Below are 23,335 nucleotides of genomic sequence, written 5' to 3' on the forward strand. Positions count from 1 at the left end.
TTAAGTAAAGTGGTATGAACACTTTTCTGAAGGCACTGTACATAAATGTTTTGACTGAGTTCGTATTGTCTTATGTTTACCTTGCTGTAAGAGATGACATCAAACTGTTCACTGATTTGCTCAGGCTTCTGGATGTCATCGTCTTTGGAGGACAGGGGGTGAGAGGAAGCCAGGGCATCCACTGCAAACACCCTGTGCACATCATCAAGAACTATGAGATCTTTCTGTGGAGGAGAAACATAGGGCTGTAGTATACTGTACATGTGACTTTCAGTGACTGCTTGTACACAGAAAGGTAGATTACTAGTCACATTTGGCACCACTATCACCTTTTTATTAAATGCTAACGGGAGGGGATGGATGCGTGTCTTGTCTTTAATGGGAAACCTTACCACGTTCCAAGTGGATTCAGCATAATCAGCCCCAAGATAAGACACGTAGGATGCAAAGCCCTCATTCAGCCAGACTTCATTCCACCATCTCAGGGTCACTAGATTTCCAAACCACTGACAAAAAGAAAGACCATGACAGATAAAAATGAAATTAATGTTTGAATTCATATTTTTAAGAACGAGCAATGATAGTCTGATTCCCTGGACTGTATCCTACCATGTGTGCAAGTTCATGTGCAATGATGGTGGCTGTTCTCTCTTTGTTTCCATTGGAGGATGTTATAGGATTGTAAAGCAGATTTGTTTCCCTGTAGGTAACTAGTCCCCAATTCTCCATGGCCCCAAAATAGAAGTCAGGAAGGGCAATCTGGTCTATACAGGGATGTTTGAAAAGAAATTCAACAATTATTTTATTTTCCAAATCATATCATGATGATATCATTTGCAAATCACGTGGTCAATTTAAAATCTTACCTGATTTGGAGAGAGGGTAGGTGGCATTGTAATACACCTCAAAAAAGGACAGGATTGGTCCTGTTAGATTGAGCGCATATTCTCCATGTCCTTCACTGATGGCTTTTCTACGAGCCCAGATCCGAATCTGCACGGACAGGCCAGGAGACTTATTCCAATCACAACTCTTACTGATGTAAACCCTTACAGTACACTTTGTACTGTAAACACCCACCCAACATGGACAAGAATCATCACTGGTTAGATTACTGTTGAGAAAGTACACGATACATCCACAGGCTCAGTACCTTGTATGACTGTTGTTACTGCAGTGGAATGATGCAAAAATGTAGTTGATTTCATTACCTGAATATTTCCCTCCTGAGCGCTGATAAATGAATAGTCACAGACAATCAGGGCCAGTAGGTAGGTTGACATTCTCTTGGTTTTCTCAAATCTGGTCTCTGTGACAGTGTTTACAGTGGCGTTAACTGTTTCCAAAGAAGAGCAGAAACAGATTGTCAGGACAATATGATCCCTTGAAAGAAGGGCTGTCAAATGGTTTCAGTATAAACAGTAACATAATACAGTATTTAGTTTAAAGGTGCAATATGAAGAAATCACTCCGCCATTTCCAAGGTTGCTAAAATTTGAATAGTTTGCCTAATTTCAGTTTGTGACGAACAAGCAATGCATAGTGTAGAGAATCATTGTACCATCTAAACCGCTGTGAAATATATTTTCATTAACCAAAAATATTCGATTTTCAGCTGTTTGAATCTGGTGTACAAAACCGAAAGTAAAAGATGCAAAAACGAAATTTAAGATTGGAAAGCATAGAAACAGCACGCATAGAATATCTACAGCTTTTTAGACCTGCTTTCATAACTTATATTTCTATGTGAATTTGGTCAGGTCGCCCAAAAACTTACATTTTGCAGCTTTAAATACTTGTGATTCCTGGAAACTAGGGCTATGTTTGGATGCATATAGCCGTTTCAACTAACCTAGCTCCTTGCTGTTTGACAGGGCCACAGTCCCACGGGGATGGAGGAGTGTGATGTGGAAGACGGCTTTCCTCGCAGGCTCATCAAAACAGGGGAATGTTTTCCTGGTGTGAGTAGGGTGCATCTGAGAAGTAGCTACAACCCTGTGAAGGGTCAAGCATAGTTTGATTATTACTGAGTCTGTGCATGGAAAAATCAAGAGTATAACGTGTACCACCGTTGAGGTTATACCATTTAGACGTACATTCATATTGAAGACAAGATTTATGATATGCATAATACACTGCTCAAAAAAATAAAGGGAACACTAAAATAACACATCCTAGATCTGAATGAATGAAATAATGTTATTAAATACTTTTTTCTTTACATAGTTGAATGTGCTGACAACAAAATCACACAAAAATAATCAATGGAAATCCAATTTATCAACCCATGGAGGTCTGGATTTGGAGTCACACTCAAAATTAAAGTGGAAAACCACACTACAGGCTGATCCAACTTTGATGTAATGTCCTTAAAACAAGTCAAAATGAGGCTCAGTAGTGTGTGTGGCCTCCACGTGCCTGTATGACCTCCCTACAATGCCTGGGCATGCTCCTGATGAGGTGGTGGATGGTCTCCTGAGGGATCTCCTCCCAGACCTGGACTAAAGCATCCACCAACTCCTGGACAGTCTGTGGTGCAACGTGGCGTTGGTGGATGGAGCGAGACATGATGTCCCAGATGTGCTCAATTGGCTACCTCTGGCGAGCACATGGAGGGCTGTGCGGCCCCCCAAAGAAATGCCACCCCAAACCATGACTGACCCACCGCCAAACCAGTCATGCTGGAGGATGTTGCAGGCAGCAGAACGTTCTCCACGGCGTCTCCAGACTCTGTCACGTCTGTCACATGTGCTCAGTGTGAACCTGCTTTCATCTGTGAAGAGCACAGGGCGCCAGTGGCAAATTTGCCAATCTTGGTGTTTTCTGGCAAATGCCAAATGTCCAGCACGGTGTTGGGCTGTAAGCACAACCCCCACCTGTGGACGTCGGGCCCTCATACCACCCTCATGAAGTCTGTTTCTGACCGTTTGAGCAGACGCATGCACATTTGTGGCCTGCTGGAGGTCATTTTGCAGGGCTCTGGCAGTGCGGAGGTAGCGGTCCTGCTGCTGGGTTGTTGCCCTCCTACGGCCTCCTCCACGTCTCCTGATGTACTGGCCTGTCTCCTGGTAGTGCCTCCATGCTCTGGACACTACGCTGACAAACACAGCAAACCTTCTTGCCACAGCTCGCATTGATGTGCCATCCTGGATGAGCTGCACTACCTGAGCCACTTGTGTGGGTTGTAGACTCCGTCTCATTAGAGTGAAAGCACCGCCAGCATTCAAAAGTGACCAAAACATCAGCCAGGAAGCATAGGAACTGAGAAGTGGTCTGTGGTTACCACCTGCAGAACCACTCCTTTATTGGGGGTGTCTTGCTAATTGCCTATAATTTCCACCTGTTGTCTATTCCATTTGCACAACAGCATGTGAAATGTATTGTCAATCAGTGTTGCTTCCTAAGTGGACAGTTTGATTTCACAGAAGTGTGATTGACTTGGAGTTACATTGTGTTGTTTAAGTGTTCCCTTTATTTTTTGGAGCAGTATATTACGTAGCTGAGTATCTGTGTATTGTTGTTCAAAGGTTGGTAAACAAACAGCGTGTGGGACATTTTAAAGGGAAGACTAATCACTCACTCCTCTAAAGCTACTTCCTGTTTCGCTGTGGGAGAAAAACTTCAGGTTCCTGTTTTTCAGTGGAAACCCACCTCTTGATTTGTACATATTTACGATACACAATTTTGCTGAATGTAAATGATTAGATATGATTGAGTTTATTTAACCTATTAGAGTTTTCAATGCAGTATGACACTGCGGACTGATAAGTGTTGTGAGAAATGGAAGAAAATATTAAACATTTTAAGTCATGTAGCAGATGCTCTTATCCAGAGTGACTTACAGGAGGGGGGGGGGTTACTAAGCTATATGGAATTGTTTTAAGAAGGTCATACCAAGGATCATTTAGCTATTTGATTATGAATTTTAAGACCCCTTGAAGTATCAATTTATTTTTGGCCTTACTGCTATTAGCCCAGATAACAGTCCCAAAAAATATAAAAAACAAGTTTGTTCTGAAGTGTCTCTCCTATATCTGAGAAACATAAGATAGATCAGGAAACATTTGTTTGTTTTTTACATGTATTTAACCCCATATGTTTGGCATTAAACAGTCTCAATTAAATACTCAGCAATCTACACACAATACCCCATAATGATAAAGAGAAAAACAGTTTTTTACAACTGTTAAAAAATGTTTTATAAATAAAAACAGATAAACCTTATTTACATAAGCATTCAGACCCTTTGCTATGAGACTCAAAATTGAGCTCCGGTGCATCCGGTTTCCGTTGATCATCCTTGAGAGGTTTCTACACTTGTGATAAATTCAACTGATTGGACATGATTTGGAAAGGCACACACCTGTCTATATAAGGTCCCACAGTTGACAGTTCATGTCAGAGAAAAAACCAAGCCATGAGGTCAAAGGAATTGTCCGTAGAGCTCCAAGACAGGATTGTGTCGAGGCACATATCTGGAGAAGGGTACCAAAAAATGTCTGCAGCATTGAAGGTCCCCAAGAACACAGTGGCATCTATCATTCTTAAAAGGAAGATGTTTAGAACCACCAAGACTCTTCCTAGAGCTGGCAGCCCGGCCAAATTGAGCAATCGGGGGAGAAGGACCTTGGTCAGGGAGGTGACCAAGAACTCGATGGTCACTCTGACAGAGCTCTAGAGTTCCGCTGTGGAGATGGGAGAAGGAAGGACAACCATCTCTGCAGCACTCCACCAATCAGGCATCAAGAGCAAATCGGGATACATTTTATCTAGTTGGCCCCGGGATTAAAAACCAATGACCTTTCGGTTACTGGCCCAACACTCTTAACCACTAGGCTACCTTCCCTGTTATCAAAATGAAGATTCAATTGACTCACTTTTTAACTCCATCTTCTTCATATTCACTCCTATAAAAACCTGCTAGGTCATCAGCCAGCTCCCCAACAAACACTGTGTCCAGCTGGTAGGATTCTCCAACAGCTAACTTGCCATTCAGTTCCAATACCAGGAACTGAGTTGTTGGCTGTAGCCAGGATTTCTTTATGGTTGGTGCGGGTGTGCTACCGAGAGCAGACAGTTTAGCCAGATGGCCATCAGCCCACTTGGTGTAGTTCAGCTTGTTGGAGTGTATGAGGATCAGGTCTGTCTCCTTCACACATTGGAAGACCACATAGGATTTCCCTGTGAAGATGTAGAGGCCTTGTGCGTTAGCGGTGAGACGAGGCCACAGAGTTAGGTTGTAGTGGTCAGGCTTCAGGGTGTCTGGGAGACGGTACTTGTCCCATGGGGCGACGACCTCTACGCTATTTGTCAGTGCAATAGTCCACAATGTAACAATGGTCGCCACAGAGAGGACTCCCAGCACAACGCAGAGAATAAAGAACTTGCTGATTTTGCAGGATTTCTCCATGTCCTAGAGGAGTCTCAGCACGCACTAAGTGAGAGGGCTGAGCTGATACCAGTGCTTCCCTTCAAAATTAATGGATGATCTATTTAGTAATAGCTTTTGTGGGTGGGGAGTTGCTGACAACTAAAAGAAGATAAGAGAGAAAAATGGGCGGTAATAACTTTTTATTGTGTTGTTCCTTAAGCAACTGGCATTTTTACACATTCATCGATCACCATTCCAGGGATGACCAGGGTTGGGTAGGTTACTTTCTAAATATAATCCGTTACCATTACTAGTTACCTGTCCAAAATTGTAATCAGTAACGTAACCTTTGGATTACCCAAACTCATTAATGTAATCTGATTACATTCAGTTCATTTTAGATTACTTTCCCCTTAAGAGGCACAAGAAGAAGATAAAAATGTATGTTACCAAATGAACGACATCTATTGCAGGATAAATCAATGTTAAAGTTTACATTGCTGGCCATATATGGATGTTAAATTTGTCACGACTTCCACCGAAGTCGGTCCCTCTCCTTGTTCCGGCGGTGTTCGGCCGTCGACGTCACCGACCTTCTAGCCATCACTGATCCATTTTTCAATTTCCATTGGTTTTGTCTTGTCTTCCTTCACACCTAGTTCCAATCCCATCAATTACATGTTGTGTATTTAACCCTCTGTTTCCCCTCATGTCCTTGTTGGAGATTGTTTATTGTATGTCTGTACTGGTGTGCGTCGGGTTATGTTACCCATTGATTTTTATTATTGTTTTCTGGTGAGTTTTTTGTAAATAAACTGAGCCGTTGGAAACCGTTATTTCTCTCCTGCGTCTGACTTCTCTGCCGCCAGTTTAACACCCTTACAGAATCTCCAACCTTACTATGGAGTCAGCAGGAAACGGTACCCCGGCCATAGGAGTGGAGGAGCACGTCCAGGAGCATGCAGCAATACTACACCATCTTGGCACCACCATGGACCGCGTTGTCCAGACAATGGACCACTGGGAGAGACAGGGAGTTCTTCCAGCGCCTCCACCAGCACAGCCAGGGTCTCCCCTGAGCGCCCCATTCCCGCCTGAACCCAGTGGGATTCGTCTCTCCTTGCCCCAGGAGTACGACGGGAGGGCTGCAAACTGCCAGGGGTTCCTGTTACAATTAGACCTCTACCTGGCCGCCGTCCACCCAGCTCCATCGGGTCTTGAGAGGGTGTCCGCCCTCGTCTCGTGCCTCACCGGGAAAGCCCTGGAGTGGGCCAACGCCGTGTGGAGAGAGGGAGATGCGGCGTTGGACCAGTTTGAGGAGTTCACCTGCCATTTCCGGGCAGTCTGCAAACACCCGCCCAAGGGTAGAGCGGTGGGTGAACGCCTCTACCATCTGAGGCAGGAGACGAGGAGTGTCCAGGAGTTCGCCCTGGAGTTTAGGACCCTGGCTGCCGGCGCGGGATGGAACAACAGGGCCATGAACGACCATTACCGCTGCAGTCTGCGCGAGGACGTCCGTCGGGAGCTGGCCTGCAGAGACACCACCCTCACGTTCAACCAGCTGGTGGACCTGTCCATCCGGCTAGACAACCTGCTAGCTACCCGCGGACGTCCAGATCGGGGTCTGGTGGTTCCATCCTCCCGCACCCCCTCTCCGATACCCATGGAACTGGGACGGGCGGTGCGCAGGGAGACCGGAGGGGGTTCCCGCTCGTGCACCATCTTTGGCCGCAGAGGTCACACTGCCGGTCGGTGCCGGGTTGGTTCCTCTGGGAATCGAGGCAGGAGGCAGGGCGCTCTGGCATCACCCCAGGTGAGCCGGCACCATTCTCACCCAGAGCCCTCTGTTGCACATATGTTTGTCTGTCACTTTTCCTGAGTTTTCCCCGCATTCCCAGCATAAGGCGCTCATAGATTCAGGCGCGGCTGGGAATTTCATTGATAGAGCGTTAGCTCATAGTTTAGGGACCCCCATTGTTCCCATGGATGTGCCCTTCCCCGTTCACGCCTTAGATAGTCGACCATTAGGGTCAGGGTTGATTAGGGAGGTCACCGCACCTTTGGGCATGGTGATGCAGGGGGGTCATACGGAGAGAATTAGTCTCTTCCTCATTGACTCTCGGGCATTTCCCGTGGTGCTGGGCCTACCCTGGTTAGCTTGTCATAACCCCACTGTTTCTTGGCCACAGAGGGCTCTCACGGGGTGGTCGCAAGAGTGCTCAGGTAGGTGTTTAGGGGTTTCCGTTGGTGCTACAACGGTGGAGAGTCCAGACCAGGTCTCCATTCCCCCTGAATATGCCGATTTGGCTCTCGCCTTCTCCAAAAAGGCGACTCAATTACCACCTCATCGACGGGGCGATTGTGCAATAGACCTCCTGGTAGACGCTGCACTTCCCAGGAGTCATGTGTATCCCCTCTCACAGGCGGAGACAGAGGCTATGGAAACATATGTCTCCAAATCCCTGCGTCAGGGGTACATTCGGTCCTCCGCTTCACCCGCATCCTCGAGTTTCTTTTTTGTGAAGAAGGAGGGAGGTCTGCGCCTGTGTATTGACTATCGAGGTCTGAATCAGATCACTGTGAGGTATAGTTACCACTACCGCTCATAGCCACAGAGATGGAGTCAATGCACGGGGCACGCTTCTTAACTAAACTAGATCTCAGGAGCGCATACAACCTGGTGCGTATCCAAGAGGGAGACGAGTGGAAGACGGCTTTCAGTACCACCTCTGTGCACTATGAGTACCTCGTCATGCCGTACGGGATGATGAATGCGCCATCAGTCTTCCAAGCCTTGGTAGACGAGATTTTCAGGGACCTGCACGGGCAGGGTGTGGTGGTGTATATTGATGACATTTTGATATACTCCGCTACACGCGCTGAGCATGTGTCCCTGGTGCGCAGAGTGCTTGGTTGGCTGTTGGAGCATGACCTGTACGTCAAGGCTGAGAAATGCCTGTTCTTCCAACAGTCTGTCTCCTTCCTAGGGTATCGCATTTCCACCTCAGGGGTGGAGATGGAGAGTGACCGCATTGCAGCCGTGCGTAATTGGCCGACTCCCACCACGGTAAAGGAAGTGCAGCTGTTCTTAGGGTTTGCCAACTACTACTGGGGGTTTATCCGGGGTTTTGGTCAGGTGGCGGCTCCCATTACCTCACTGCTGAAGGGGGGCCCGGTGCGCTTGCAGTGGTCAGCTGAGGCAGACAGGGCTTTTAGTCAACTGAGGGCTCTGTTTACCTCGGCTCCCGTGTTGGCCCATCCGGATCCCTCTTTGGCGTTCATAGTGGAGGTGGACGCGTCCGAGGCTGGGATAGGAGCGGTGCTCTCTCAGCGCTCGGGTACGCCAACGAAGCTCCGCCTCTGTGCCTTCTTCTCGAAGTTTCGCTCCGCCAGGCTGAGCCTCTATGATATGGGGGACTGGGAGCTGTTGGCTGTCGTCAAGGCCTTGAAGGCATGGAAACATTGGCTTGAGGGGGCTAAACACCCTTTTCTCATCTGGACTGACCACCGCAATCTGGAGTACATCCGGGCGGCGAGGAGACTGAACCCTCGCCAGGCAAGGTGGGCCATGTTTTTCATCCGTTTTGTATTTACCCTTTCCTACAGACCAGGCTCTCAGAACGTTGAGGCAGACGCATTGTCCTGGCTGTATGACACAGAGGAGCGGCCCATGGATCCCACTCCCATACTCCCGGCCTCTTGCCTGGTGGTACCGGTGGTGTGGGAGCTGGACGCAGACATTGAGCAGGTGTTGCATACAGAGCCTGCTCCCCTTCAGTGTCAGGATGGGCATCTGTAGATACCGTCTGCTGTCCGCGATCGGCTAATCTATTGGGCCCGTACGTCACCCTCCTCTGGTCATCCTGGTATCGGTCGGACGGTGCGCTGTCTTATTGGAAAGTACTGGTGGCCCACTTTTTAGCTAAGGACGTGAGGGTTTATGTTACCTCCTGCTCGGTGTGCGCCCAGTGCAAGGCTCCTAGACACCTGCCCAGAGGTAAGTTATAACCCTTACCCGTTCCACAATGGCCATGGTCGCACCTGTCGGTGGATTTCCTGACTGATCTTCTTCCTTCACAGGGTAACACCACGATCCTGGTCGTTGTGGATCGTTTTTATAAGTGTTGTCATCTCCTCCCGTTGCCCGGTCTCCCTACGGCCTTACAGACTGCGGAGGCTCTATTTACACACGTCTTCCGGCACTACGGGGTGCCTGAGGATATAGTGTCTTATCGGGGTCCCCAGTTCACGTCGAGGGTCTGGAAGGCGTTCATGGAACGTCTGGGGGCCTCGGTCAGCCTTACCTCAGGTTTTCACCGAGAGTAACGGGCAGGTGGAGAGAGTTAACCAGGATGTGGGTAGGTTTCTGAGGTCTTATTGCCAGGACCGGCCGGGGGAGTGGGCAGCGTTCGTGCCCTGGGCAGAGATGGCCCAGAACTCGCTCCACCACTCCTCCACTAACCTTTCTCCCTTCCAGTGTGTATTGGGGTATCAGCCGGTTCTGGCTCCTTGGCATCAGAGTCAGACCGAAGCTCCTGCGGTGGACGACTGGTTCCGGCGCGCAGAGGAGACATGAGATGCTGTCTATCTTCAGCGCACCATACTGCGCCAGAAAGTTGCCGCAGACCGTCACCGCAGTGAGGCCCCGGTAATCGCACCGGCGGACCGGGTCTGGCTCTCGACCCGAAACCTGCCCCTCCGCCTGCCCTGTCGGAAGCTGGGTCCGTAGTTTGTGGGGCCATTTAATGTCCTGAGGAGAGTGAACAAGGTATGTTACAGCTTCCCCCCGATTACCGCATTAACCCCTCGTTCCATGTGTCTCACATCAGGCCGGTGGTGGCTGGCCCGCTCCAGGAGTCTGAGGTGCGGGAGGTTCCTCTGCCCCCTCTGGACATCGAGGGGGCCCCGGCATACTCCGTTCGTTCCATACTGGATTCGAGACGTCGGGCGAGGGGCCTTCAGTACCTCGTGCACTGGGAGGGGTATGGTCCGGAGGAGAGATGCTCGGTTCCATTGGAGGACGTGTTGGATCCTTCTATGCTGTGAGATTTCCACCGTCTCCATCCGGATCGCCCTGCGCCTCGCCCTGCGCCTCGCCCTCCGGGTCGTCCCCTAGGTCGGTTCCGACGCGCTGCTGGAGCCGCACGTCAGGGGGGGTACTGTCACGACTTCCGTCGAAGTTGGTCCCTCTCCTTGTTTGGGCGGTGTTCGGCGGTCGACGTCACTGAACTTCTAGCCATCACTGATCCATTTTTCATTTTCCATTGGTTTTGTCTTGTCTTCCTTCACACCTGGTTCCAATCCCATCAATTACATGTTGTGTATTTAACCCTCTGTTTCCCCTCATGTCCTTGTCAGAGATTGTTTATTGTAAGTGTACGTCTGTACTGGTGTGCGTCAGGTTATGTTACCCATAGATTTTTATTATTATGTTTTCCGGTGGGGTTTTTTTTGTAATAAACTGCGCCGTTGGAAACAGTTATTTCTCTCCTGCGTCTGACTTCTCTGCCGCCAGTTAAACACCCTTACAAAATTGTACTTGATGGGTTGGTTATGTAGGCTTCTTGTAACCCATAGCTTTCTACTACATTAAATGATATCTTTACATTTAATATATATAATTTATAAGTCCAAAAATGGATGTAGCAACTACAGATTGCCCCTTTAAGTCTATCAAAAGTGTGCGAGTTTGAGCAAGTGTCCATTAGGCCTATGGATGTATTTTCTTCTCCGCATGAATTAGATTGAGTAATAAAAGCCCTACATTTATTCCATAGGCTGGGATCTGCACTATGCAGCTGTTGCAAGGGCTCATTTTTTGCTGTCCACTGGTTTCAAAACCAATGATTGATAGGCAGCTTAAACTTCTTGAATTCAACCATTATTGGGTTCAAATACACATTTAGATTTGTGAACAGCCATCCACAATCCAACCAAAGGCGCAAATAGCTAAATCAGAGAGTAGCAGTGTGATTTATATCAATGCGCTATGTACAGTACCATTCAAAAGATTGGACACACCTACTCATTCAAGGGTTTTTCTTTATTTGTACTATTTTCTACATTGTAGAATAATAGTGAAGATACAAAATGATGAAATAACACATGGAATCATGTAGTAACCAAAAAAGTGTCAACCAATTGAAAATATATTTTAGATATGAGATTCTTCAAAGTAGCCACCCTTTGCCTTGATGACAGCTTTGCACACTCTTGGCATTCTCTCAACCAGTTTCATTAGGTATTCACCTGGAATGCATTCAAATTAACAGGTGTGCCTTGTTAAAAGTTAATTTGTGGAATTTCTTTCCTTCTTAATGCGTTTGAGCCAATCAGTTGTGTTGTGACAAGGTAGGGGTGGTATACAGAAGATAGCCCTATTTGGTAAATTACCAAGTCCATATTATGGCAACAGCTCAAATAAGCAAAGAGAAACAACAGTCCATCATTACTTTAAGACATGAAGGTCAGTCAATACGGAAAATGTCAAGAACTTTGAAAGTTTCTTCAAGTGCAGTCGCAAAAACCATCAAACGCTATGATGAAACTGGCTCTCATGAGGACCACCACAGGAAAGGAAGACCCAGAGTTAACTCTGCTGCAGAGGATAAGTTCATTAGAGTAACCAGCGTCAGAAATTGCAGCCCAAATAAATGCTTCACAGAGTTCAAGTAACAGACACATCTCAACATCAACTGTTCAGAGGAGATTGCGTGAATCAGGCCTTCATGGTTGAATTGCTGCAAAGAAACCACTACTAAAGGACACCAATAAGAAAAAGAGACTTGGTGGAAATTAGTCCAAATTTGAGATTTTTGGTTCCAACCGCTGTGTCTTTGTGAGACGCAGAGTAGGTGAACGAATGATCTCCGGATGTGTGGTTCCCACCTTTAGGCATGGAGGACGAGGTGTGATTATGTGGGGGTGCTTTGCTGGTTACACTGTCTGTGATTTATTTAGAATTCAAGGCACACTTAACCAGCATGGTTACCACAGCATTCTGCAGCATTACGCCATCCCATCTCGTTTGCACTTAGTCCCACTATCATTTGTTTTTCAACAGGACAATGACCCAAAACACACCTCCAGGCTGTGTAAGGGCTATTTGACGAAGGAGAGTGATGTAGCGCTGCATCAGATGACCTGGCCTCCACAATCACCCGACCTCAACCCAATTGAGATGGTTTGGGATGAGTTGGACCGTAGAGTGAAGGAAAAGCAGCCAACAAGTGCTCAGCATATGTGGGAACTCCTTCAAGACTGTTGGAAAAGCATTCCTCATGAAGCAGGTTGAGAGAATGTGAAGGGTGTGCAAAGCTGTCAGCAAGGTACTTTGAATAATCTCAAATCTCAAATATATTTTAAATTGGTTAGCACTTTTTTGGTTACTACATGATTCCATATGTGTTATTTCATATTTTTGATGCCTTCACTATTATTCTACAATGTAGAAAATAATAAAAATAAAGATAAACCCTTGAATGAGTAGGTGTATCCAAACTTTTAACTGGTAATGTAGATATCAATAATAAGTGATTATGTTTCGCCGTAGATTACACCACTGCTGCTATCATTACCTCCAAGAGTTTATTCAAGTTGGATAATCTTTGGATGCCGACGGCAGTTGCACCATTGGAAGAAATGTTTGGACTGTGGCCTAAAAATCCTATTCCTGCTCTTTTTTCGTGATCCATCAAACACATTTGGTGTGTCATCATAGTGGTCTCCTTGTGGTCAGACTCCCTCAGGTGGAACAAACTAAAACTTGCGCCTTTTTTCAATGCTGATTTGAATGTCATTGGGAAAACAGAAGTGTCAAATATTTTTTTCCACAAACATCCTTTCTGAATTTAAAAGTGATCCTTAATCATCTAGTTTTCCAAAAGTATCTATAATCTGATTACAATATTTTTGTTGGTAATGTAACAGATTACAGTTACCGTTTTTTGTAATCCCTTACATGTTGCTCCCCAACCCTGGGTATGAGACATACTGTCACGGATCCCTCGGGAACTGTGTCATTACGCACACCCGGTCCCCATTTCCCTGATTGTAATTGTACAAATGTGCCCTTTGGTTCACCATTGGGCTGTCGATTAGTGTTCCAATGTCCGTTGGTTGTGTGAGTACCTGTGCCTTGTTGTTTTGACTTTCGTGCCGCTTGTATTGTGCAGATGATTACAGGTCTCGTCCCGTGTGTTAATCATTGTGCGCTGGTGTTATTTATTCGAGGTACTCTTCGCTCTTTTGTTTGGGTTTCAAGCCTGGTCTTCGTCCCCGTGCAAAATACTTCTAGGCAACCCATTGAATTTGTTTTTATACTATTTCTGTAATTACAGTGTAACAAGTATTGTAAACACTCTATTTAGGTTAGAGCTAAGGTTAGGGTTTAGAGTTTTTGCTGTGAGTACAGAATTGTAATGAGTAATTACAATACGTGTTACACTGTACTTAGATGCACTTGACACCCTATCAACTGTAATCAAATATGTTTGCCCAGTGACTATTTCAGAGTGCTAGTCCTCTGATTATCATTGAATGATGTATTACCTTGTTATAAGGAGAACCGTTTATTTCCAGTAATGTAAAAGTCCGTAAGAAGCACAATTATATGAAAGATGCAGTGTCAAACAAGTGTAATATTTCCACAACAATAAACCAGTGTTTTATAACAAATCAGCATTGTAGATAGTTACTGTCTTCAAATATTAACAGTATTAACTTAAGCAAAATATACTATGATAAAAAATAAACTTCCCCAAAAAGTTATTCAGGATGCAGGCATATATCAAAATGTCTTTAGTCTTTGCTAGAAAAAGCACATTTCAATTCATACATAGTATTTCTGATTAAGCGGCAGGATAGCTGTAGTATCAGAATGGTCCTTAACCGTTAAAGAGACATAAAAACAGGGAACATAGCTTTTGGATAGGTGTTTGTTTCTCCATGTGACCCTTATTCTTTAGGAACCTCTGTGTTAAACCATGCCTGCACTGAGTCCTTGTTCTCCGCCACCCATTTGATGTTAGCTGTTGTCCTCTCAATGGACTGTGAAACTGCCAAGGTACCTGAGCCAAAGCCAACCTCAGAGTTGTCCGCCTGGAATTGCTTGAGCTGTGACAGCGAAGAGAAACATGAACTTATTGTGTAGAAACCTCAATATTCAGGGTCCACATAGTATCCCAATACAAACACGTTGAGCAGTAAATGCTGAAAAATCCCCTAAACTTTCATTTTACCTGTTTGAGCTCAAATTCAGTTGAGAACCTCTTGGTCACACCATTGATGAGGTTGGAGAAGGAGAAGGATCCACCACCGTACCTATGACAGAATAAGAGGTAAAGCTAGAGAACAGCATCTAGTGAAGAGTTAGATCAAATATCAGTCTACCAAATGTGACATAATTACTTTGAAAATGAAACAATCAATACAATGTGTTTAAAAGCTCAAACTCACTGAGTAAAGATGTAACTCCATCGGTCTCTCATAAAGTCCCAGGCCAGAGACTGGCCCACCACGTTGCTTGCAATGTAAACAATGGTAGAGGTAGCATCCTGCTTGCGAATTTTGGTTGCATCCAGGGTGTATTCCAGGTACCTAAATGTGGCATTGAGGTACAAAGACAATATGAGGCATTGAAGCACCTCATATTCATGTCAAACACACAAGTCTCTTTCAAGCATTGTTTTAATATTTATCCTTTTGACGGCAGGCAGAGAATCAATGCTTTGCTGCGTATTGAATACTCTGACACGTACAGGAGGGCTAATAACAGATCGCAATTTTAGGTTAACATTACTATGTCTGGCCTGGATAAACTTGAACTCACTTGTTGAGTAGCCAGGGCTGCTTGGTACAGGCCAGGGCAGATCGAAGCTTGTCTGCCTCAATAGCGATGGTGGCAGCCATGAACTGATCCCAACCAAATTGCCACTCCGCAGCCCCCCCTGCAGCAATAGCACTGCAGTACACTGTCGTCCTCAAGTTGGGGTGTATCCTAATAGGATATAAAATATATAAATATTTCAGCATCCATCATGCTGTGTCGTACTCAAATGTTGATATTTACTGTTACAGGTGTAGGATCTTAATTTGTAATGAATGATAAACATTTATAATTAAAACATTTACTAATTTAAAACACTAAATCCTTCTGAAGTTTGTAATTTCCATTTTGAAATTTCAGATGTCATTTTCCCTTAGGAAAAATGTTTGAACCCCTACAAAAATGATATCTACATAATAATTTACATTTCCTGTTGCTGCAGGATTATTTTCCTACTGTAGAAAACTGGCTCAGATTAAGATCCTACATCTGTAAAGGTATTCAGAAATGAATCCGAATTGCATTCAAGTCCTACTGAACTCACGGATTGTTTGCAGAGTCTTTCATCCACTGACTGTACCAGCCTTTAGTCAGAGTCTGGCACTCTTCCATACCAGTGCTGCAGGCCACCCTGATGGCATTCACCTGGTTGTACCTGAGGGTGGAAAAATACAAGTAAAGGGAGAGTAGAGTAAGGGGATTGTCTTGGCCTTCATATACTTAAGTAAGCCATAGTGATATTGTGAAAAGGATACTTTTTTTTGGACATGGCTGGGTAAAAGCAAAAATAAAATGTTATATTATAATCAAGAAATGTAAGGCTATTGATCTACTCACTGGTCCATATGTCCAGTGGGTACATCCGTCCAGTTTCTAGTGATATTCCCAAAGTGCTTAAAAAGTGGTTCTACTTGATATTTTAGGTAAGCCTAAAAGATCAAAACAAACATGAAAAAAAAAGTGTAATTTACAATGCTTTTTTTTGTTTAGTATACTGCCCATAATATCATTTGTAACATGCTTTATATTTTTTAGCACTGCTTTTCTAGATAATAAACCAACCTGCATATCCCCAAAGATTTCACTCCGATCAAACATGAGGTAGAAAAAGTCCAAGTTGTCGAGAGCTGACTCCCACGGCATATATTCCCTTTCTGTTCTGAGATACTTCGTTGTTCGCAACGCTAATGTTGTGTCGATATATTTTGCCCTTTACAGAGAAAATATACAAAATAATTGATAATCCTTCTAGGCCTACTATTTATCAATAAAATGCCAAGTATTACTATTTAAATCACGCATACAGTAAACGATGTACTCACCTTGCAAGGTTAAAAGCATCATCCACCAATTGAGCTCTGTTGATAACTGGAATAGACTATGCAAAAACATTACCATCAACATTAGCATGAATGACTGTTTCTGTATTTTGTGTAATTTGAGGTTTATTTGGAGAATAGGTTGTTTTCATCAATGGCTGACCTCATGATGGATGCTCAGTACATTGAGGAGACGTTCCCAGTTGGCGTTATCATAGTTAACCCTATAGTATCCAGAGACGTTAAGGTTGGCCAGTATCCAGTCTTCCTCAGTGACTGTCATTTCAGGCTTATTAGCTTAATATTTAGGGACAAAAGCAACATGTCAGTTTCCAAATCATCATATTATATCTCAATAATGCTCTTTGATAAGATTCTCTTGGCTGTACTGTAATCCCTAGCTTTTGCTCATCTCCATCTGTGAACTGTTTATAGCTTTAAATATACCACAATACATTTGACAGGTTCCCACACCGTCAGTGGTTGTAATGCCTACCAGTTTTGTCCAATAGCCATGTCTGTTGCTGTACAACTCCTGTGTTCATCCACCTGATTGGTACTATCCACTCATAACTGGGGAAAGAGGTTAGGTTATTGCGGCGCAATACATTTTTTTTATTAGTAGTGATTAAGGTTGTTATGAATGATACTGTGACACTTATAAAGGTGTTATGACTGGTTTAGAAAGGTGTTATGTATACCCCCCTATACTAAAGTGCTATAATTTGTTTATCCTCAACTTAGTTTGCAATTATTCATCATTCAGGCATACTTGAAGTCAGATGGTGGTACACTCCCTGCAGTGGCAGGGTCCAGAAGGAAGTGCTGCTGGTTGATCTGTCCAGTGGCTGTGTTTATGGTAACCACTGGGAAGCCCATCTGAAGGACCCAGCGGTTCATGATGCTGTGCACAGTTTGGCCAGTGGGAAGTGACGCACCAGTGCCAGTGGAATTTACTGCCTAGAGACGAAGGAAAGAAATGTTAAGGTTAAAACAAATATATACAGGACCAGTCAAAAGTGTGGACACACCTACTCATTCTACAGATTTGTGAACAGCCATCCACAATCCAACCAAAGGCGCAAATAGCTAAAATCAGAGAGTAGCAGTGTGATTTATATCAATGCGCTATGTACAGTACCATTCAAAAGACTGGACACACCTACTCATTCAAGGGTTTTTCTTTACTTGTACTATTTTCTACATTATAGAATAATAGTGAAGACATCAAAATGATGAAATAACACATGGAATCATGTAGTAACCAAAAAAGTGTTAACCAATTTAAAATATATTTTATATTTGAGATTCTTCAAAGTAGCCATCCTTTGCCTTGATGACAGCTTTGTACACTCTTGGCATTCTCTCAACCAGCTTCATGAGGTATTCACCTGGAATGCATTTCAATTAACAAGTGTGCCTTGTTAATTTGTGGAATTTCTTTCCTTCTTAATGTGTTTGAGCCAATCAGTTGTGACAAGGTAGGGGGGTACAGAAGATGGTCCTATTTGGTATATGGCAAGAACAGCTCAAATAAGCAAAGAGAAACGACAGTCCATCATTACTTTAAGACATGAAAGTCAGTAAATTTTGGAAAATTAAGAACTTTGAAAGTTTCTTCAAGTGTAGTTGCAAAAACCATCAAGGACTATGATGAAACAGGCTCCTATGATATTCGCCACAGGAAAGGAAGACCCAGAGTTACCTCTGCTGCAGAGGATAAATTCATTAGAGTTAATTGCACTTCAGAATGCAGCCCAAATAAATGCTTCAGAGTTGAAGTAACAGATGCATCTCAACATCAACTGTTCAGAGGAGACTGTGTGAATCAGGCCTTCATGGTTGAATTGCTGCAAAGAAACCACTACTAAAGGACACCAATAAGAATAAGAGATTTGCTTGGGCCTAGAAATAAGAGCAATGGACATTAGACTGGTGGAAATCTGTCCTTTGGTCTGAGGAGTCAAAATGTGAGATTTTGGTTCCAACAGCCGTGTCTTTGTGAGATGCAGAGTAGGTGAACGGATTATCTCCACGTGTGTGGTTCCCACCGTGAAGCATGGAGGAGGAGGTGTGATGGTGCTTTGCTAGTTACACTGTCAGTGATTTATTTAGAATTCAAGGCACACTTAATCAGCATGGCTACCACAGCATTCTGCAGTGATACGCCATCCCATCTGGGTTTACGCTCAGTATGACTATAATTTGTTTTTCAACAGGACAATGACCCAACACACCTCCAGACTCTGTAAGGGCTATTTGACCAAGAAGGAGAGTGATGGAGTGCTGCATCACATGACCTGGCCTCCACAATCACCCGACCTCAACCCAATTGAGATGGTTTGGGATGAGTTGGTTTGGGATGAGTTGGACCGCAGAGTGAATGAAAAGCAGCCAACAAGTGCTCAGCATATGTGGGTACTCCTTCAAGACTGTTGGAAAATCATTCCAGGTGAAGCTGGTTGAAAGAATGCCAAGAGTGTGTCAAGCTGTCATCAAGGCAAAGCGTGGCTCCTTTAAGAATTTAAAATATACTTTGTTTTGTTTAACACTTTTCATTTTACTACATGATTCCATATGTGTTATTTCATATTTTTGATGTCTTCACTGTTATTCTACAATGTAGAAAATAGTAAAAATAAAGAAACCCTTGAATGAGTAGGTGTGTCCAAACTTTTGACTGGTACTGTGTGTGTGTGTGTGTGTATATTTTATTGTAGATAGGAGTTTCATCAAGTTATCACTACTGTTGTTTCAGCGTTTGATTATGTAATAGAGAAAACGTACCATTTGGAGGTGATCCCAGAGGTCAGTATACACTGTGTTATCATAGGCAAACGTGTTCAGGTATGTCTGTGGGAGAATAGGGGAAAGAATATAAAGAAAGGTTATTCAGCAACACAATAAACATATTTGCTTTGAACTTAGATGCATTGACGCATTTTACTACATCTACCCTGTACTTACTCTTCTCTTATGACAGTGACAATAATTATTTCTACCACCTGCAGTACAGTGTTATTCAGGATTATATTAATAATATGGTAATATACTGTACATACACTGAGTCCTGTGGAGAAGACCTCTTCAGACAGGAAATCAGAGAGCATTCTCAACACTGATGCTCCCTGTGGACACCACAGAATTCAATTCACAATACATGATATAGCAACAACTAAAACAAATCTATATTAATCAAGTAAGATACTTAATGTCTGCAACACAATAAGTCAATGTTATTTGTTCTTCAAAGATCATGGCAGAGAAAATACTTGAGCGTACCTTGCTGTAAGAGATGGCATCAAACAGTTCACTGATTTGCTCAGGCTTCTGGATGTCCTCCTCTTTGGAGGACAGGGGGTGAGATGAGGCAAGAGCATCTACTGCAAACACCCTGTGCACATCACCCAGAACTATCAGGTCTTTCTGTGGAGGGAAAGGACATGATTATACACTGAGACAATGAGGGGACCTCTCCAGTCCACTCCATGTGGACAATTGATATGCATTGTCTTCATAATTTGTTCAGCCAAATAAAATAATATTAATGACAGAAAGCTGTCCAAATGAAGGTCTGAGATGAATAGAAAAATAGTTGAAACACTTACTATGTTCCAGTCAGGCTCTGCTTCATTTGCCCCAAGATATTCTACATAAGACGCAAAGCCCTCATTTAGCCACAGGTCATTCCACCACCTCAGTGTCACAAGGTTTCCAAACCACTGAACAGAAGAGATTCATGTTACTTACAAGACCATTCAAAATAAAAGGTTGACTTCAATCCAAAGTAATCAGCTAACATAAGACATTACGATAATATACAGTAGGTTATGATTTGTTAAAACATACAGTAACTGCAATTACTCACAAATGTCTAATCAAGTTAGCCAAAGTACATCACCCAGTTAATCGTTTTATGAAAACACAGGGAAGTACAATATATTCTATGTACAGTACTGTATGTAGTTCACATACCATGTGGGCCAGTTCATGAGCAATAATGGTGGCGATCCTTTCTTTGTTTGAATTGGAGGACATATTAGGGTCGTACAAGAGGGCTGTTTCTCTGTATGTAATGAGTCCCCAGTTCTCCATTGCTCCAGCATTAAAGTCAGGCAAAGCAATCTGGTCTGGAAGAGTCAGCAAACAAAAAGGATGACACATTCTCAGCCATATACGGTACTATAGAGCTACTATAACTGCATGAATAAAGACTTATCAGATGCCATATAAGAGTTAAGAACAAAATAGTTATTACTTTTTAACAGTAAGTAACTGAAAGCATACGGCTTCCCATTGTCACGCTCGTGATAATGGACAGACCAAGGCGCAGCGTGATTTGAGTTCCACATACTTTTATTAAGTGAAAACTTCTCAACAAACAATAAACAAGCACCGAAACATGACTTACATGGTGCAACAAGCACAAACAATATCCCACAAAAGCAGGTGGGAACAGGGACACCTTAAGTATGATCCCCAATTAGAGACAACGATAATCAGCTGCCTCTAATTGGGAACCACACTCAATCTCAAACATAGAAATAAATCGACTAGAACACCCCCTAGTCACGCCCTGACCTACAACACCATAGAGAACCAAGGGCTCTCTATGGACAGGGCGTGACACCCATAAAGAAGTGTCTGAAACCTATAAAGAAATCTATAATCTAAAACCTTATAAAGATGTAAGAGATTCTACTTCTATAAAACCCTTACCTGACTTTGGCAGAGGGTAGGTGGCATTGTAATATTTTTCGAAGAATTTCAGGATGGGTCCTGTTTTGTTGAGGGCGTACTCGCCTTGTCCATCAGCGATAGCTTTTTTGCGGGCATAGATCCGGATCTGAAAACAATTTAGCAGCATTGCACTTCATACTGTATATCAGAAACACAGTTATATCCACATAGACTTTATGACACTTGAACATTATGAGTTTTTCCTTGAATGTGACACACGGCAAAATAGGACTGAACTTAGTTATTCTAAGAATAGGTCAAATACATTACCAGAACATTGTCTCTTGTGCTGTTAATATAGTCGTAGTCACTGACAATAAATGCCAACAAGTATGTTGACATTTTTTTGGTTTCATCGAAAGATGTCCTCCAAACTATCACAGGCCCCTCGGTCCCCACCTCAGTGACTTCAACAGGAGCTGAGCAAGAATTTGGAAAAGAGAAGAGCGGACAATAAGAAGATGTTTTGATAAGAATCATAATGCCGCATTTCTGCATTATGACCAAAGCGTTCTTTAAACATTCACAGTACTCACCATGCTCCATGCCGTTGGACAGGGCCACTGTCGTCGGGGGGTGAAGGAGTGTGATGTGGAAGACGGCTTTCATTGCAGGCTCATCAAAACAGGGGAAGGCTTTCCTGGCATCTGTGGGCTGCATTTGAGTTGTCGCAACAACTCTGAGACAAACAGTACAATGGTTCAGAATTGTTTCGTCAAATGTAGGTGTAATCTATCAAGTCAATCTACATCAGCATTACAGTTTAAGCTTCATTACAACTTACTTTTCTACTCCTTCCTCCGTATATACACTCCTATAAAAGCCTCCCAAGTCATCAGCCAGCTCCCCAACAAACACTGTGTCCAGCTGGTAGGATTCTCCAACAGCTAACTTGCCATTCAGTTCCAATACCAGGAACTGAGTTGTTGGCTGTAGCCAGGATTTCTTTATGGTTGGTGCGGGTGTGCTACCGAGAGCAGACAGTTTAGCCAGATGGCCATCAGCCCACTTGGTGTAGTTCAGCTTGTTGGAGTGTATGAGGATCAGGTCTGTCTCCTTCACACATTGGAAGACCACATAGGATTTCCCTGTGAAGATGTAGAGGCCTTGTGCGTTAGCGGTGAGACGAGGCCACAGGGTTAGGTTGTAGTGGTCAGGCTTCAGGGTGTCTGGGAGACGGTACTTGTCCCATGGTTCATTTGAGGGTACAGTTGTGGGTATGACAGGTGTGGTGACCTGTGGCTTGACAGTTGACCCTCCAGGTGTGGTGACCGGTGGCTTGACAGTGGAACCTCCATTAGTCGGACTGACAGCCTCGTTGTTGGCTACCTCTTGAGAATAAACGACTGCCAACGCAATGATGGTGGCCACTGCCCCTGCACCAAACACAATGCCCACCACCCCAACAAACTTACTGATATAGAAGCCTCCCCCCATGTCCAACTGGCGTAAAACTACACAGCAAAAGAGATGATGTGGTGTCTGTTCAGTTTTTTATATAGCGGTACACCAGTGGACTCTCCTCCCATCAGGACTAATGGCTCAACCATTAACACGACATAGCTCTGGTGGGCAGAGTCACACAGTTACTTCTAGGGGTCACAGATCTAGGTTCATTTTCTTTATTTAACCAGGATCGTCCTCTTAGTAACATTTGCCACTGCTTGACAGGAGGTCTTAAAAAAAGGTGGAGAAAGAGAATTGAAGGGAAATTTTGAGACGGTATACTATTCATGTAATAGCAACACCATTTAATACGGTCTATCAAAATATTACACATTGTAAATAAACCACTTTATCCAATTCATCATACATAGAAATGCAGTCTTTTAGATGTTGAAAGCACGTTGTTGTGGGTATTAGATGTCTTTAGACATGCTTGGTGGTAGTTTCATTGCACATTCAAGCTACATTACCTCACCAGGTAAAGTCTTTACCACAGCTTCAGTAAAACTACATTTGATTGGTATGAAGCCAGAATACATAATAAAACTGTTAAAGGATAACTTGTTGTTTGTTACATGCACAAGTATTATCTTGTATTGTTAGTAATAGAATTATCCTCACGTGGAAGGCCTC

The 23,335-nt window shown here is 43.9% G+C and overlaps 1 protein-coding gene across 1 annotated transcript in view; it reads right to left on the reverse strand.

Moving 5' to 3' along the window:
- LOC115197773 (aminopeptidase Ey) overlaps positions 1 to 22,742 on the reverse strand; it is a 33,634-nt gene extending 10,892 nt beyond the window's left edge. The window contains exons 1-27 of the mRNA XM_029759569.1: positions 22,041 to 22,742; positions 21,793 to 21,935; positions 21,527 to 21,675; positions 21,236 to 21,362; positions 20,492 to 20,646; positions 20,125 to 20,238; positions 19,799 to 19,942; positions 19,579 to 19,644; positions 19,304 to 19,369; positions 17,289 to 17,476; positions 17,013 to 17,089; positions 16,680 to 16,813; positions 16,520 to 16,575; positions 16,260 to 16,407; positions 16,035 to 16,126; positions 15,742 to 15,852; positions 15,201 to 15,368; positions 14,828 to 14,968; positions 14,611 to 14,692; positions 14,330 to 14,485; positions 4,878 to 5,413; positions 1,853 to 1,995; positions 1,212 to 1,336; positions 867 to 993; positions 610 to 764; positions 393 to 506; positions 81 to 224 (exon numbers count right to left, since the gene is read on the reverse strand). Of these exons, the coding sequence (XP_029615429.1) occupies positions 81 to 224; positions 393 to 506; positions 610 to 764; positions 867 to 993; positions 1,212 to 1,336; positions 1,853 to 1,995; positions 4,878 to 5,413; positions 14,330 to 14,485; positions 14,611 to 14,692; positions 14,828 to 14,968; positions 15,201 to 15,368; positions 15,742 to 15,852; positions 16,035 to 16,126; positions 16,260 to 16,407; positions 16,520 to 16,575; positions 16,680 to 16,813; positions 17,013 to 17,089; positions 17,289 to 17,476; positions 19,304 to 19,369; positions 19,579 to 19,644; positions 19,799 to 19,942; positions 20,125 to 20,238; positions 20,492 to 20,646; positions 21,236 to 21,362; positions 21,527 to 21,675; positions 21,793 to 21,935; positions 22,041 to 22,693 (4,314 nt within the window). The 5' untranslated portion in view covers positions 22,694 to 22,742. The remainder of the gene's footprint in view (positions 1 to 80; positions 225 to 392; positions 507 to 609; positions 765 to 866; positions 994 to 1,211; positions 1,337 to 1,852; positions 1,996 to 4,877; positions 5,414 to 14,329; positions 14,486 to 14,610; positions 14,693 to 14,827; positions 14,969 to 15,200; positions 15,369 to 15,741; positions 15,853 to 16,034; positions 16,127 to 16,259; positions 16,408 to 16,519; positions 16,576 to 16,679; positions 16,814 to 17,012; positions 17,090 to 17,288; positions 17,477 to 19,303; positions 19,370 to 19,578; positions 19,645 to 19,798; positions 19,943 to 20,124; positions 20,239 to 20,491; positions 20,647 to 21,235; positions 21,363 to 21,526; positions 21,676 to 21,792; positions 21,936 to 22,040) is intronic.
- Positions 22,743 to 23,335: the final 593 nt, after the last annotated feature.

The sequence above is a fragment of the Salmo trutta genome, chromosome 7, assembly GCF_901001165.1.
Source record: "Salmo trutta chromosome 7, fSalTru1.1, whole genome shotgun sequence".
Classification (NCBI taxonomy): domain Eukaryota; kingdom Metazoa; phylum Chordata; class Actinopteri; order Salmoniformes; family Salmonidae; genus Salmo; species Salmo trutta.